The sequence below is a fragment of the Monodon monoceros genome, unplaced genomic scaffold, assembly GCF_005190385.1.
Source record: "Monodon monoceros isolate NGI ecotype Baffin Bay Population unplaced genomic scaffold, NGI_Narwhal_1 Super_Scaffold_7, whole genome shotgun sequence".
NCBI lineage: Eukaryota > Metazoa > Chordata > Mammalia > Artiodactyla > Monodontidae > Monodon > Monodon monoceros.
This window is the reverse complement of record NW_021703784.1, coordinates 36,768,756-36,783,818: the sequence shown is the minus strand read 5'-3', so window position 1 is coordinate 36,783,818 and position 15,063 is coordinate 36,768,756. Positions and strand designations below refer to the sequence as shown.

Sequence of the window (15,063 nt, the reverse complement as noted above, 5' to 3'; positions counted from 1 at the left end):
TGCATGAAGGGGACCTGTTGCATCTGAGTTCCAGACTGTCTTTCAAAAAGAATCACATTAGCACAAATCTTTGAAAACTTTTAAAAAATGCTTGACATCTCCCCTCAAGCATGCACTCACCTACTTTCTCAATTTTTTTTCTCCTCTGAAGACTTCTGCCCCCAGTGACTGAGATAAACCTCTACTCTGTACCCAAAAACAGTGATTCTAAAAGTATGGTCCACAGACCTCCGGCAGCAGGGCTGGTCTGTGAGTTCAAAACTATTTTTATAATATTACTAAGACATGTTTTGTCTTTTTCAATGTGTTGACATTTGCACTAATGGTGTTAAAGTGATGAAGAATAAAAACTTTTGGTACCTTAGTAGGAATCAGGAAGCAAGGCATTGAAATCAATCTATACTAGCAGTTATTATATTCTTCCTTGCCAAACACGTGCAGTTAAAGAAGGAAAAAAAAAAAAGCCAATCTCTCTTAAGCCAGTTTCCTTGATGAAGCAGTAAAAGTTATTAACTTTATTAAATCTCCCCATTTGAGTACAAAATTTTTAAGTATCCTATTAACAAAATGGGAAATACACATAATATGCTTCTGCTGCAGACTTAAGTAGGATGGTAGGAAACACGACTTTTTCATGGAACATCATTTTGACTTGAAAGAACAATATATGAACTATGATTATTAAGACCTGAATATCTTGCAGACATTTTTTTGAAAATATACAAAAGTGAATGCGTCACTTCAAGGAAACAATGGACAGTATTTGTTACCAATGATACAATTCAAGTTTCTGAGTGAAAATTAGACTTGGGGGAAATTTTTATCTGCTACAATGAGTTTGATAATACTTTTCTGATAAAATCAGTAGCGGTATTAACAAATGTGACTATATTATATAATGAAATGCATTAATATTGGAAGGGCTGTGTAAATCAGTAAGCCAGTATTTTCCAAATTACCAACACTTGATGTTACAAAATCATGCATGGGTAAGAGATCTATTTATTCAAGGTGCAAGACAGACCAAAGGAATTTAATAGAACAAACAACGAAAAATTCATTGAGTTAGTTTTGGATTCCACATTACAATTAACTGCTAAGAAACTACCATTTGTCGAGTTTTGGCACAGTATCAAAGAAAAATATCCACAATTCCCTGAAAAAAATTAAAATACTCTCTATTTTTCAACCTACATATCTGTGTGTGGTCAGATTTTCCTCATTTCTTCAACCAACAGAACATATTGCAACAGATTGAATGCAGAAGGAGACATGAAATTCAGCTATCTTCTATTAAGCCAGACATTAAAGAAATTTGCAAAAGATGTAGAATAATGCCACTCTTCTCATTAAACTTCTTTATTTGTTTTGGAAAATATAGTTATTTTTCTTTAAAATGTTATTTATGTTAATATATAATAGTACTATGGTTTGAATGTTTGTGTTCCCCCAAAATTCATATGTTGAAATCCTACCTAATGCCCAGTGTGATGGTATTAGGAGCTAACTAGGTCATAAGGGTGGAATCCTCATGAATGGAATTAATGCTCTTATCAAAAGAGACCCCACAAAAAAAAAAAGAGACCCCACAGAGGCCCCAGCCCTCTTCCACCATTCAAGAACACAGCGAAATGTTGGCAGTCTGCACCCCGGAAAAAGGCCTTCACCAGAAGGCCATGCTGGCACTCTGAACTTGGACTTCCAGCCATCAAAACTGTGAGAAATATAGCTGCCCAAATGGATTAAGAAAACAGATTTATTTCTTTAAATAATATTTAAATTTTTAAAATTTAATTTCTAATATGGTAAATACTGATAGATATAAACAAGGTTCTTTCGGGTCATCAATAATTGTTAAAAAAGGAAAGACGTCCAGAAATCAAAAAGTTTGAGAATCATTACCCTGTATTAACCATGTGAGCATACCCTCTTGATCAGATGTCCTTTAACTGTCAAATTCTGCTTTCAGATAACAACTAAGGGGGAAAAAATGGAGTACGTAACCAGATTCAATAATTTAAGAATCCACTGCAACTTCAAACAGTCTGAAATATTTATGATTTTGGTTATATTTATATGAACATGTACAGCTTTGGCTGACTAAAACTTCATTCTTCTTCTTTTTTTTGCGGTACGCGGGCCTCCCACCGCTGTGGCCTCTCCCGTTGCGGAGCACAGACTCCGGACGCGCGGGCTCAGCGGCCATGGCTCACGGGCCCAGCTGCTCCGCGGCACGCGGGATCCTCCCGGACCGGGACACGAACCCGTGTCCCCTGAATCGGCAGGCGGACTCTCAACCACTGCGCCACCAGGGAAGCCCCATTCTTTTTTTTTAATGGTCTTTTCATGGTAAGTACGTTTTATAGAGAACTGAAAAACATGAGCTATTTGAATAGATACTCCAGATGACCAATTTTATTTAACAGTTCAAGTTCAAAAGAGCAAACTACCTTTAAATGTCCATTTCTTGCAAGTTTTTTCATAAACACTGCTGGTAGCTACTGGATACTAACGGTTAACATTAGAGACAGCATCTGAGCAAACATATTTCAGAAAGTCTTTCAGTTAATCTAGGAAAATGCTGCCAAAAATCACACTCTCAGAGGCTTCAAGGCCTCTGAACAATCTTAACTCTCATCTCCAGATTTTCTAAACCTGCCCCTCCCTCGACTCTACTCCAGCCACACTCAGTCCCGCCCAGTGTGAGACACTCACACTCACCATTTGCTCACACTGCTCCTCTTTCCTGGGAAAATATTCCCGCTCCGCACTCTCTAAATTCTATGATTACAACTAACATATACCACGGATGGGCATACATGAGAACCAAGGCCTACAAGGTAACTGTTCCCAAGTTTGCTGATTCCAAATTTAGAGTTTAGCAGAAACACAGCTAAAAACCACTTGAATGTTTATTTAATTAAAAGCTACATGAATCTAAAGTATGTTGTAACAAAAAGCAAATACAAAAGCACAGTATCCTTTAAAAGGGACATAATAACCCCATTCCTCTATTTTAGGAACTACTACAGTTTTGGGTACCACACTTGTAGAAAGCCATGAGCAAAGTCGAGAGGACAAAGGGGAGGGTGAGGGGATTAGGATGAGAAAAGACTGAAGAAAACGGACATTTTGCCAGAACTGAAGATTATGACTGACACAGGAAGACAGCTACTTTCAAATATTTGCAGGGCTATCTTATTTGGATTGGTAGTCATATTTGTTCTTCTTATCTCCAAAGGGGAATGTAAGAAAATGAGAAGTAAATTTTAATTCACTATGAAGAAAAATTTGTAGTAGGTAGACTTTCTTCAGTGAGACTGGACAGCCTCAGGAAGGGACTTGCTGCTTATTTCTGGAGGTGTTAATGAAGAAACCAAACAACCATTTCACGGGGACACCAGAGAAGACATTCCCTGGACTCTGAGGCCTTTCCAACTTTTATATTTGATACGAATGACAACATCAAAATAAATTTTAAGTCATATAGAGGGCACAAAAATTTGTCATTTCCATAAAACTAACTGCAACACTTTCCATACATATGGTCATTAAGGGTAATAGAAAAGCTATTTTATTCCCAACTCTAAATTATTTTTTCTCTGTTATTTCTTTTAGTCCCAGTCTAAATTGTTTTAGGCCCTGATCCTGTGTGAGTAGTGCTACTTTGTAGGCCTACTTTAAATTAAGAATAATAGGCCAGTCTCACGTTTTTTTAAGTCTACAGGAAAAGCTAGAAGCGCCCTGTAGCTCCGTAACAGTCCATGCTGCTCTGAACTATCATTTGAAGGTGGAAGTCACAGAAGGGTATCTCCTATTCCTGACAGAGAGTATGGAAGAGACTGGGCCAGGAGCCTGACCAACAGCTAACCCTGGCTCCAGACTGCAGAGCCACAGCAGGATAACCCAGTGCTTCCAAAACAAGCCCAAAGTTCTCTTGGGAAGTTTACCCATTAGAACAAAGGATCAGATTTAGACGAATATCTAGTGAGCAAAGGCATGATTTTCACACGCCTTACATGACATGCATATGTGATACACTGAGTCACGGTTCTTTACTCACAAGCTGAAATCGATGTCCAAAGCTTAGCCACTCTTTTTCTACAAGGACTTCAAATCCTCGGATGGTTCGGTAGTATCCATCCAACATGAGCATAGCCAGGGAGGTCAGCTGAGCTGTGCGATCCCAGCCATCACTGCAGTGGACTACCACAGACGTCTTTCCTGACTCTACTTTGTCAGCAATCCTAAGAGCCCCTGCGAGAATAAGCTGCAAACAGATTTTTTAAATTAATTTTTTAAAAAATTAAATGCTTCCTTCTTCAAAATTTACTAATAGAATTTTGTTCAGAGATGACTGTCTCAATACCACGTGGAGAAAAAAACATCAGTCCCTTCCCAGAAAGAATTTTTGTGAATGGTAGAAGATACATAAATTTTGCTTTTAAAACTAAAAAAAAACTCATAAATGCAGACTCCTATTAATCTACACAATGAAATATCCAAACAAAAGGTGCCTTTGAGTTCTAAAGAAATCAAAAATATGAGTAAGAGGAAAGAAGGATTAAGTTCTAAAGATATCTATTTCTGAGAATCTTCAAATATTCCAACATCATCCATTTAAATAAAAATAATACACCAACTTTAGTTTTACCTGTTATTTAAAACAATGATACTTAACCAAATTAGAATATGAAAGCCATAAAGTTGGATATTTTAAAATATTCTACAGCTTCTATAGCATTTATTCTACTGTTTTTATATACATCATATAGCATACAGCAAGCACAGTATAAAACTTCAGAGTAAGCTGCTTTTTTTGTATTAGTATGAATGGAAAATTCTGATCAGACCAATATATTACCATGTCAATTTAACTGGTATCTAAAATAATTTCAGGTTTTTTTTTAAATATGCAGAGACTCTGCAAAATAATTTACCTTTTCTGAAGCTGATCTTGAGTTAAAACTAGACAGAATTAGATGTAACCAAAAAAGAAACACAAAGTATGGTATCCTTTAAAATGAACAATATAGCCACATTTTTCTCTGCAATGGCCAAATCATACTTAAAGAACAGCATGATTACACAAACATAGATAAGAATGAAAGAAAAGATATACTAGGCTTAGAGAATCTCATGATGACCTCCTTTTGATTATAACTGTAGGCATATTCTGGAAGTGGGGTACTCTGAAGCAATCTCAATCTTAACTATGCATCAGAGTCATTTGTGAGCATTAAAAAAAACAAAACCAAACACCTGGTCCCCATTCTCCACTAATCCTAACTTACTATTTTAAATAACTTCTACCTAAAATTCAAATGTATATCCAAACTTACACATCACTGACCCAAAGGATTAAAACAGCTGGAGAGTTAAGACAGACAAGAAAGAGTTATCCAAAGTGGTCATCTTCATTGATTCACTAATTCATTCATTCATTCAAAAGATAAACATTTACAGAGTCCCCTACCATGTGGCAGGCACAGCTCCAGGTGTTGGAAATAGAGCAGCAAACAGAACAAAGTGTTGGCTTAACAAAGTTTACATTCTACTTAGGTGAGGCCAGCCAGGTGCAAATAAGGAAAGAAATACACAGTGTGTCAGAGGGCAGTAAGTGAAAAAGCACCATCTAGGTCTAGGGAGTGCTGGCAGAACTGCTATTTTATATGGAGTGTTGGGAAAGGCATCTTTGAGAAAGTGATATTTGAGCAGAGATTTAAAGAAAGTAAGTGGGTAAGCCTTGCAGATGTGAGGACTGGGGGAGGAGAAAGTGGTCCAGACACAACTGTACCTCTTAAACTTCTAAGGAAACTTATTTCGGTTATAGCCAGATTTTGTGTGTGTGTGTGTGTGGTACGCGGGCCTCTCACTGTTGTGGCCTCTCCCGTTGCAGAGCACAGGCTCCAGACGCGCAGGCTCAGCAGCCATGGCTCACGGGCCTAGCCACTCCACGGCGTGTGCGATCTTCCCGGACCGGGGCACGAACCCGTGTCCCCTGCATTGGCAGGTGGACTTCCAACCACTGCGCCACCAGGGAAGCCCTATAGCCAGATTTTTGGAGAGAATGTTGTACCTGCTAAAAATTGACCTGGAACTTACAGAATGCTGCAATTTACGTTAGTTCTGAAATCAAGTCTTATGGTTTTCTACTTATACATCATACAATGTAATAGATGGTCCCGTAACCATTTTCTTTAACAAAAGAGTGTGTATACACTTTGCTACATTCAAGCTTCTATGTTTCTAGAAGAGAAACAGTAATCAAAATAGTCTATAATTGTCATTAGGTCAATTTAGCTTTCAATTCTTAGATTTAGAGGTTTTAATGTGAGTACAATCTGCTCCTTCTTAACATGAAAAATCTCATTTCCATTTATTTCATAATATGAATATATGTGGTTATATATATTATAGAAATCTATATTTTGGTAAGGCATCTTACTGAAATTCAGACACTATCTGAAAATATTTGTAACTACATTAACTGAAATAACATTTGGTGCTTCAAACATTAATATATATTGGGCTTCCCTGGTGGCGCAGTGGTTGAGAGTCCGCCTGCCAACAAAGGGGACACGGGTTCATGCCCTGGTCCGGGAGGATCCCACATGCTGTGGAGTGGCTAGGCCCGTGAGCCATGGCCGCTGAGCCTGCATGTCCGGAGCCTGTGCTCCGCAACGGGAGAGGCCACAACAGTGAGAGGCCCACGTACCGCAAAAAAAAAACAAAAAACAAAAAACATTATATATATTAACATATTAGGCAAGCTAGGGTTCACACGGTAGTCTCCAAATCATTTAGCATTCAAATGGTATCCTTCATTTAACTATTTCACCTCATGTGCCTGACCAGAATGGTTTTCACAAGCCATGCAACAATTATTTATTGAGTGCTTTATTCATATCATATAGTGCTGCCCTGGCTCCTGAGGGGACAAAGAAGAAATATGATTTAGCCTGTCCTACTCTCCATGAATTAGCAATATATGTTGGGTGACACATAAAAGTAATTAAATCAAGTGCATGGTAACACCTGATTAGCTGGAAAGCAAAAGTAAAGTGAAAAGTTCAGAGAAAATGAAAATGAATGCAATCTGGGAAGACTTCATGGAAGAAATGAAATATGAGCTGGGATCTGAAGAATGGGCAGAATTCAGATAGGATGGGAAAGAGAGGGAACAAAAGAAGTAAAACTGAACCAAATGCATAATATAGAAAATTAATTCATTCAGACACCAAAACTTAAAAGTTGTTCTAATTATCAAAGCAGTTATCAATTTTTCACTGTTTAAAAAGGTACTTTCATCTTGATTCCAATTGTAAGAAAAGAGCCGATATAGACAAAAGGGCAGAGAAAGTCCTTGTTTGATATCCTATGATAGTTTAAAGAAATAATAACATACCCACCTTAATATGCTCTAGCCAGTGAGTAGATTCCAAGTTAGACAACCAGTGGGTCTCCTCAATGTTGGGGTACACAATCTCCTTAAGTTTTCGTAAAGATTCTCTCATAACATGGATATTGTGGATATCTAGAAAAACTAGTTCTGCATTTTGATAGGCATCTTCACTTTCATAACCTCCACCTTTTGCCTGGAAAAAAAAAAGCAAACATCACAGGAAATTATAAATGAATGCACATCCATTGTATGTTGACATCCCCAAGAATGCCACAAAATATCTAATAGAATCAAAGACGATACACATTACTGATGGATAGGAAAACTCCACGGGAAAATGTGGCTGGCTCAAGGCAACTTAACACAACCACGCTCTATCACATGTTCTTCATAAAACCAGAATATACTCTCACCCTGACTTCCTTTTGTTAAAATTATATGTGATAACATAAATGAAGGTGAAATTTCCCTATCCATATTTCAAGTCCTACTCAAACATAATTTCATAAAGAAGACTGAAGTCACCAGACCACCAAGATCCATGTGCAGGGACTGGCCCAAGCTTCTTCACCTCCCTTCCTCTTCACCTCATTTTAATCTTAATATTTGCAAAGTGCTTTGCAATCATAGTGACTGGCTTCTATTGTAACCACACAACTACTATTAAACAAGAAGACTGAACAAGTATAAAAGCACAGAGTACTATAGTATAATACTGTCACTATTTTCAAAGATCTACAAGTACAGAACAGAATGAGAAATATTTGGTGTTCACAATAAGCTATGGCTGGAGAACTAAATTTTTCTGGATTGAATCTTTCTCTATTTTAAGAAAATATTCTCCTACCTTATGTATAAAATATGCATCCTGTCTTATGTATAAAAACATGCTTCTTAGAGCACTAATGGAAAAAAATTAGGAAGATACAGGAACAGCCACTGTAGTTATACAAAATTAAGAGATTAAACCTTTGAAAACAACAAAACTCACCTCTTAACCAACAACAAATTACCAAAGGAAGTTCAAGTTTCCGTTCTGACACTGACAGTCTGGGAAATAGTTTGGAGTTAAGAATGGTACAGGTACAAAATTAACAGTGTTTCATTAGGTACCTGTTAACACGGATTACTTCTGGAGAGTGGGATAGGACAGGCAAGGGGTAAAGGGACGTTCAAATTTGTTGCAACAAATCCTAGAAACATGGCAGTAGTAGCAACTACACAGAACCTGTCACAAAAACACACAGAATGAAAATGCTCTGCAATCAGATAGTTATACAACTTTATGAATATAATAAAAACACTGAAATACATACTTTAAAAGAGTGCATTTTATGGTGTGTGAATTATATTTCAATATAACTGATCTTTTAAAAAATAGAGCAACTAGATAGTAAAACTAAAAACACACAAAAATCATTCAAGACAGAGCTGGAGGACAAAGCATTCCATCAAACCCCAAAACCACCAACAGTCACAAGATCTAGATGCTATCGGCGAATGTGTGAAGGAACAAATGGATATAAGATGGACTGGAGAACAAGAGATTCACAAGAGAGTCTTATAATTTGTAGTGTCTGTTCTGCTTCCTTGTTTTAGCTTTCTTCCTCCAGAACTACAGGGAAGAACAACAGATCAATCTAAGAAGTACCACTGAAACCAGGAAGGGTTCTGTCCAGTCTAACAGCCGAGTTATTAGAGAAACTCAGAAATGAAATGAGACTTGGGAACAAATTAGAAATAAAAGAAAAAAAATCAGAAATAAAGACTAAATTAGAAGAAACTCATTCTAATTAAATTAAATATTAAATTAAAAGAAATAGACAGTGAAAAGCAAAATATAAAACCAAAACAGGAATAGAAAGCATAAAAAGGATTCAAGAGAAAGTGGCAAATGATGAAGATAGGCAAAGAAGAGCCAGCACAGGAATAACAGGAGTCCAGAAGAAGCAAGCCATACATGGAAATGAAACAAATACTAAGAACTATGATTAAAGAAAAAATTCATGAAATTTTTAAATTGGAAATTACCAATTAAAATAGCATACAAGCATACTTGATAATATAGACCCAGAACACAAAACATGAAGACATATTCTGGCAAAATAACTGGACTTCAAAGAAAAAGAAAAAACAAAATCTTTCACAAATCCAAGTAAAAAGAGTGACTTAGACGGAAAGGAAATTTAGTTTATCATCAGACTTTGAAAATTTATGCCAAAAAAAGCAACATATTTAAGACATTCAATAAAATCAAATGTAAGCCAAGAATTTTATGCCCAGCAAAACTAACTCGAATATAAAGGACATAAAGCTGCTATTAGCATACAAATACTCAGAATATAGTTCTTATGAGCCTTGCTGAAATATTTACAAGAGAACAACTCCAGACAAAAAAAAAAGACCAGAAAGACATCCATATAAGAATTGGTTATTGGCACAAAATATTTAGCTACTTGTAGAAGTCAGAGGTAAAAGGCAAAAAGTATGTGTACAAAAGGGAGACTATGTAAAGTCTACACATGCTCTGATGACATAAATATAATCAATTCATTTTAAAATGGGAGAAAATGGAAAAAAATTTAACTTTTCAGTAAATGTACTGGTGATGATACTATTAATACTGTTATTCTAAGACCATGGTAGGATAAAGCAAATGAGTTATGTAGCATACTAATGTTATTATCCCCTCTGTCTTTGAGAATCGGGATTTCTGGTGTGGAAGGAAGGAGATACACATGTAACTTAGAAGAAGTATTGTAAAAACTCTAGCACTGAATTTAAATTGAAAGCACCAGTATGAACTCATGAGGTATAATACTTTATCTTTAAAAACATTTGTTCCCTAGCTCTATCCACTGAAAAGACTTAGAAATTAGACCAACCCAGTAGCAAATAATTATCCTTAGCACCCAGATTATGGTTTGAAATACCATTTCCTACTAACAGAAACCAGAACTTCTTAGAGAAATGGCTATTCTAAGCCTGTGGCAGGAAACATACAAGACTTCCTGATGAGTCTGGTATACCTTGTCATACCAGATAGCAAAGATTACTATGGTTATGTCAAAAGAACTCAGGAGATAACTTGAAAAGTGCCCCTCAGACCAAAGGTGGGAATTTTTTTTTCCAAAAATACCATCTGCAATGAATTAGAAATTGTTGACTACATATAAATACATGCATTCATAATGACACTTAAAAAAATTAGTCACCCTCATGGGATGGTACGGAGTAAATTCATTACTGGGAAAACTGATAAATAAGGAAAAAGAATCAAGCACTTATCCTGGCTTTCTTATAGGAACTGAACTGCTGGTTAACCAAAATTTAGATAAGAGAAAGTGTTTCTTTACAGAAAGAGTTCAACTAAGCTGAAAAGGAAATCATGAAATCAGAATATCACCATTTGGCAACCCCAGTGAATTAACACATCTCGGTACGGAGCATGAACAGCTGCTGATATCCCAAAAAGAATCAGCCACAAATTATGCGCCTCCTGATATATCCCCTATAGCCTTGCCAAAGGAGTTGAACCTGAATCTGAATAAACCTCTGAATTCATGTGAAGGAAATTCAGAGAACAGAAGAAAGTTGAACCATACCATAATACGATTGGCAAAACCTGGACTGTGGAAAACTCTACAGTAAAATATATTGGAGTGAAGGAGGGAGGGAAGGAGAAAGGAAGGGCAAGGGGAAGACTATAGATGAAGAGAGACTTAAAAGACATATCAAATACAATACTTGAAAAGGCAAGGCTAAGAGTCTAGAGATGTATACACTTCAGTAATAAAAGTATAAAGTAATGTAAGAAGACTGCTAAAAAAGTTAGGATAGTGGTTACTTTTAGCAGGGGTAGAAGGTAAATTTAATTGCAGTAGGGCACACATGGAAGACTTAGTGGCTAGTACAGTTTTAATTCTTGATATGGCTCATGGTGCAAAAGCAGTTGTCATATTCACACTGACAAAGCTATAAAAAATGTTCTTACTATGAAGGTAAAAAAATACTTGTTGCAACAAGGATATATACTTTTGCAAATTTTAAAAGGGAGATGGTGGGGATATTGGGTGAAGGTAGTAAAAAAGGGCAAACTTCCAGTTAAAAGATAAGTAAGTAGTGGTGATGTAATGCACAACATGATGACTATAGTCAACAATACTATATTGTATATTTGAAAGTTGCTAAGAGAGTAGACTTTGAAAATTCACAAGGAAAAAAAAATGTAACTGTGAGGTGATGGATGTTAACTAAACTTAGGGGGGTGATCATTTCACAATATATGCATATATCAAATCATTATGTTGTACACCTCAAACTTACGCACTTTTCTATGTCAATTTTATCTCAATAAAACGGCAGGAAAAAATATATCAAACTGGTAAACTAACCTTCCTGAAGAATGCTGGCAATATGTAACAAAACTTTTAAAAATATGCATACTTTAAACTATGATATAGTAATGGTATATCTACGAAACTATTTTATGGAAATAAAGATGCCAACAAAAGATACTTATTTTAGCTATATTTAAAATACTAAATACTTAAACACCTAATATTAGTAGAATGATTAACTGCACAATGATATAGCTGTATGATGAGTACTATTAAAGTTATTTCAGGGATATTTCATGAAAAGAAATAATTCATATAGAGCGGAAAAACAATGAAAACTAACAATACATAAATGCACAGAACAGTGGGAGAAAATATATCAAAGATTAGTGATTATAAGTGATTTTTATTTCTTTGCTTTGTGTATGCCTTCCTAGATTTTTGTTGTCTATCACATATCAGAAAAATGTCCCAATAAATAAAATATATCAGAGTCTTTTAAAAAAAGAGGGATTTCTGTAGTGAAATATGCATGGGAATGACTTAAAAAATAAGACGACACTAAGACAAATATTAATCAAACTATCAAAAACTAAATACAAAGAAAAAAATATTAAAAGCAGCAAGGGAAAAACAACAAATAACATACAAGGGAATCCCCATAAGGTTAATAGCTGACGGCTGATCTTTTGCTGAAACTTTGCAAGCCAAAAGGGAGTGGCAGGACATATTTAAAGTGATGAAACAGAAAAACCTACAACCACGATTCTCTACCCAGCAAGGATCTCATTCAGATTCAATGGAGAAATTAAAACCTTTACAGACAAGCAAAAGCTAAAAGAACTGAGCACCACCAAACCAGCTTTATAACAAATGCTAAAGGAACTTCTCTACACAGGAAACACAAGAGAAGGAAAAGACCTACAATAACAAACCCAAAACAATTAAGAAAATGGTAATGGTAACATACATATCGATAATTACCTTAAAAGTAAATGGATTAAATACAGACTGAAAGTGAGGGGATGGAAAAAGATATTCCATGCAAATGGAAATCAAAAGAAAGCTGGAGTAGCAATTCTCATACTGGACAAAATAGACTTTAAAATAAAGACTATTACAAGACACAAAGAAGGACACTACATAATGATCAAGGGATCAGTCCAAGAAGAAGATATAACATTTGTAAATATTTATGCATCCAACACAGGAGCACCTCAATAAGTAAGGCAAATGCTAACAGCCATAAAAGGGGAAATCGACAGTAACACAATCATAGTAGCGGACTTTAACACCCCACTTTCACCAGTGGACAGATCATCCAAAATGAAAATAAATAAGGAAACACAAGCTTTAAATGATACATTAAACAAGATGGACTTAATTGATATTTATAGGACATTCCATCCAAAAACAACAGAATACACTTTCTTCTCAAGTGCTCATAGAACATTCTCCAGGATAGATCATATCTTGGGTCACAAGTCAAGCCTTGGTAAATTTAAGAAAATTGAAATCGTATTAGGTATCTTTTCCGACCACAATGCTATGAGACTAGATATCAATTACAGGAAAAATCTGTAAAAAATACAAACACATGGAGGCTAAACAATACACTACTAAATAACCAAGAGATCACTGAAGAAATCAAAGAAGAAATCAAAAAATACCTAGAAACGAATGATAATGAAAACACGATGACCCAAAACCTTTGGGATGCAGCAAAAGCAGTTCTAAGAGGGAAGTTTATCGCAATACAATCGCACCTCAAGTAACAAGAAAAATCTCAAATAAACAACCTAACCTTACACATAAAGCAATTAGAGAAAGAAGAACAAAAAACCCCCAAAGATAGCAGAAGGAAAGAATCATAAAGATCAGATCAGAAATAAATGAAAAAGAAATGAAGGAAATGATAGCAAAGATCACTATAACTAAAAGTTGTTTCTTTGAGAAGATAAACAAAACTGATAAACCAGTAGCTAGACATCAAGAAAAAAAGGGAGAAGACTCAAGTCAACAGTATTAGAAATGAAAAAGGAGAAGTAACAACTAACACTGCTGAAATACAAGGGATCATGAGAGATTACTACAAGCAACTGTATGCCAATAAAATGGACAACCTGGAAGAAACGGACACATTCTTAGAAAAGTACAACCTTCCGAGACTGAACCAGGAAGAAATAGAAAATATGAACAGACCAATCACAAGCACTGAAATTGAGACTGTGATTAAAAATCTTCCAACAAACAACAGCCCAGGACCAGATGGTTTCACAGGCGAATTCTATCAAACATTTAAAGAAGAGCTAACACCTATCATTCTCAAACTCTTTCAAAATACAGGAGAGGGAGGAACACTCCCAAACTCATTCTACAAGGCCACCATCACCCTGATACCAAAACCAGACAAAGACGTCACAAAGAAAGAAAACTACAGGCCAATATCACTGATAAACACAGATGCAAAAACCCTCAACAAACTACTAGCAAACAGAATCCAACAGCACATTAAAAGGATCACACAACATGATCAAGTGGGGTTTATCCCAGGAATGCAAGGATTCTTCAATATACGCAAATCAATCAATGTGATACACCATATTAACAAACTGAAGGAGAAAAACCATATGATCATCTCAGTCGATGCAGAGAAAGCTTTCGACAAAATTCAACACCTATTTATGATAAAAACCCTGCAGAAAGTAGGCATAGCAGGAACTTACCTCAACATAATAAAGGCCATATATGACAAACCCACAGCCAACATCGTTCTCAATGGTGAAAAACTGAAACCATTTCCTCTAAGATCAGGAACAAAACAAGGTTGTCTGCTCTCACCATTATTATTCAACATAGTTTCGGAAGTTTTAGCCACAGCAATCAGAGAAGAAAAAGAAATAAAAGGAACCCAAATTGGAAAAGAAGAAGTAAAGCTGTCACTGTGTTCAGATGACATGAGAATACACAGAGAATCCTAAAGACGCTACCAGAGAACTACTAGAGCTAACCAATGAATTTGGTCAAGTAGCAGGATACAAAATTAATGCACAGAAATCTCTTGCATTCCTATACACTAATGATAAAAAAATCTGTAAGAGAAATTACGGAAACACTCCTATTTACCACTGCAACAGAAAGAATAAAACACCTAGGAATAAACCTACTTAAGGAGACAAAAGACCTGTATGCAGAAAACTATAAGACACTAAGGAAAGAAATCAAAGATGATACAAACAGATGGAGAGATATACCATGTTCTTGGATTAGAAGAATCAACATTGTGAAAATGACTATACTACCCAAAGCAATCTACAT

General features: G+C 35.8%; 1 protein-coding gene across 4 annotated transcripts in view; it reads right to left on the bottom strand.

Annotated features, from left to right (window-relative positions):
* MTMR2 (myotubularin related protein 2) overlaps positions 1–15,063 on the bottom strand; it is a 108,531-nt gene that overhangs the window by 8,752 nt on the left and 84,716 nt on the right. For all 4 annotated transcript variants that reach the window (XM_029207588.1, XM_029207587.1, XM_029207590.1 and 1 more), the window contains 2 exons: positions 7,413–7,598; positions 4,064–4,270 (listed from right to left, as the gene is read on the bottom strand). In XM_029207588.1, coding sequence (XP_029063421.1) covers positions 4,064–4,270; positions 7,413–7,598 — 393 coding nt within the window. The remainder of the gene's footprint in view (positions 1–4,063; positions 4,271–7,412; positions 7,599–15,063) is intronic.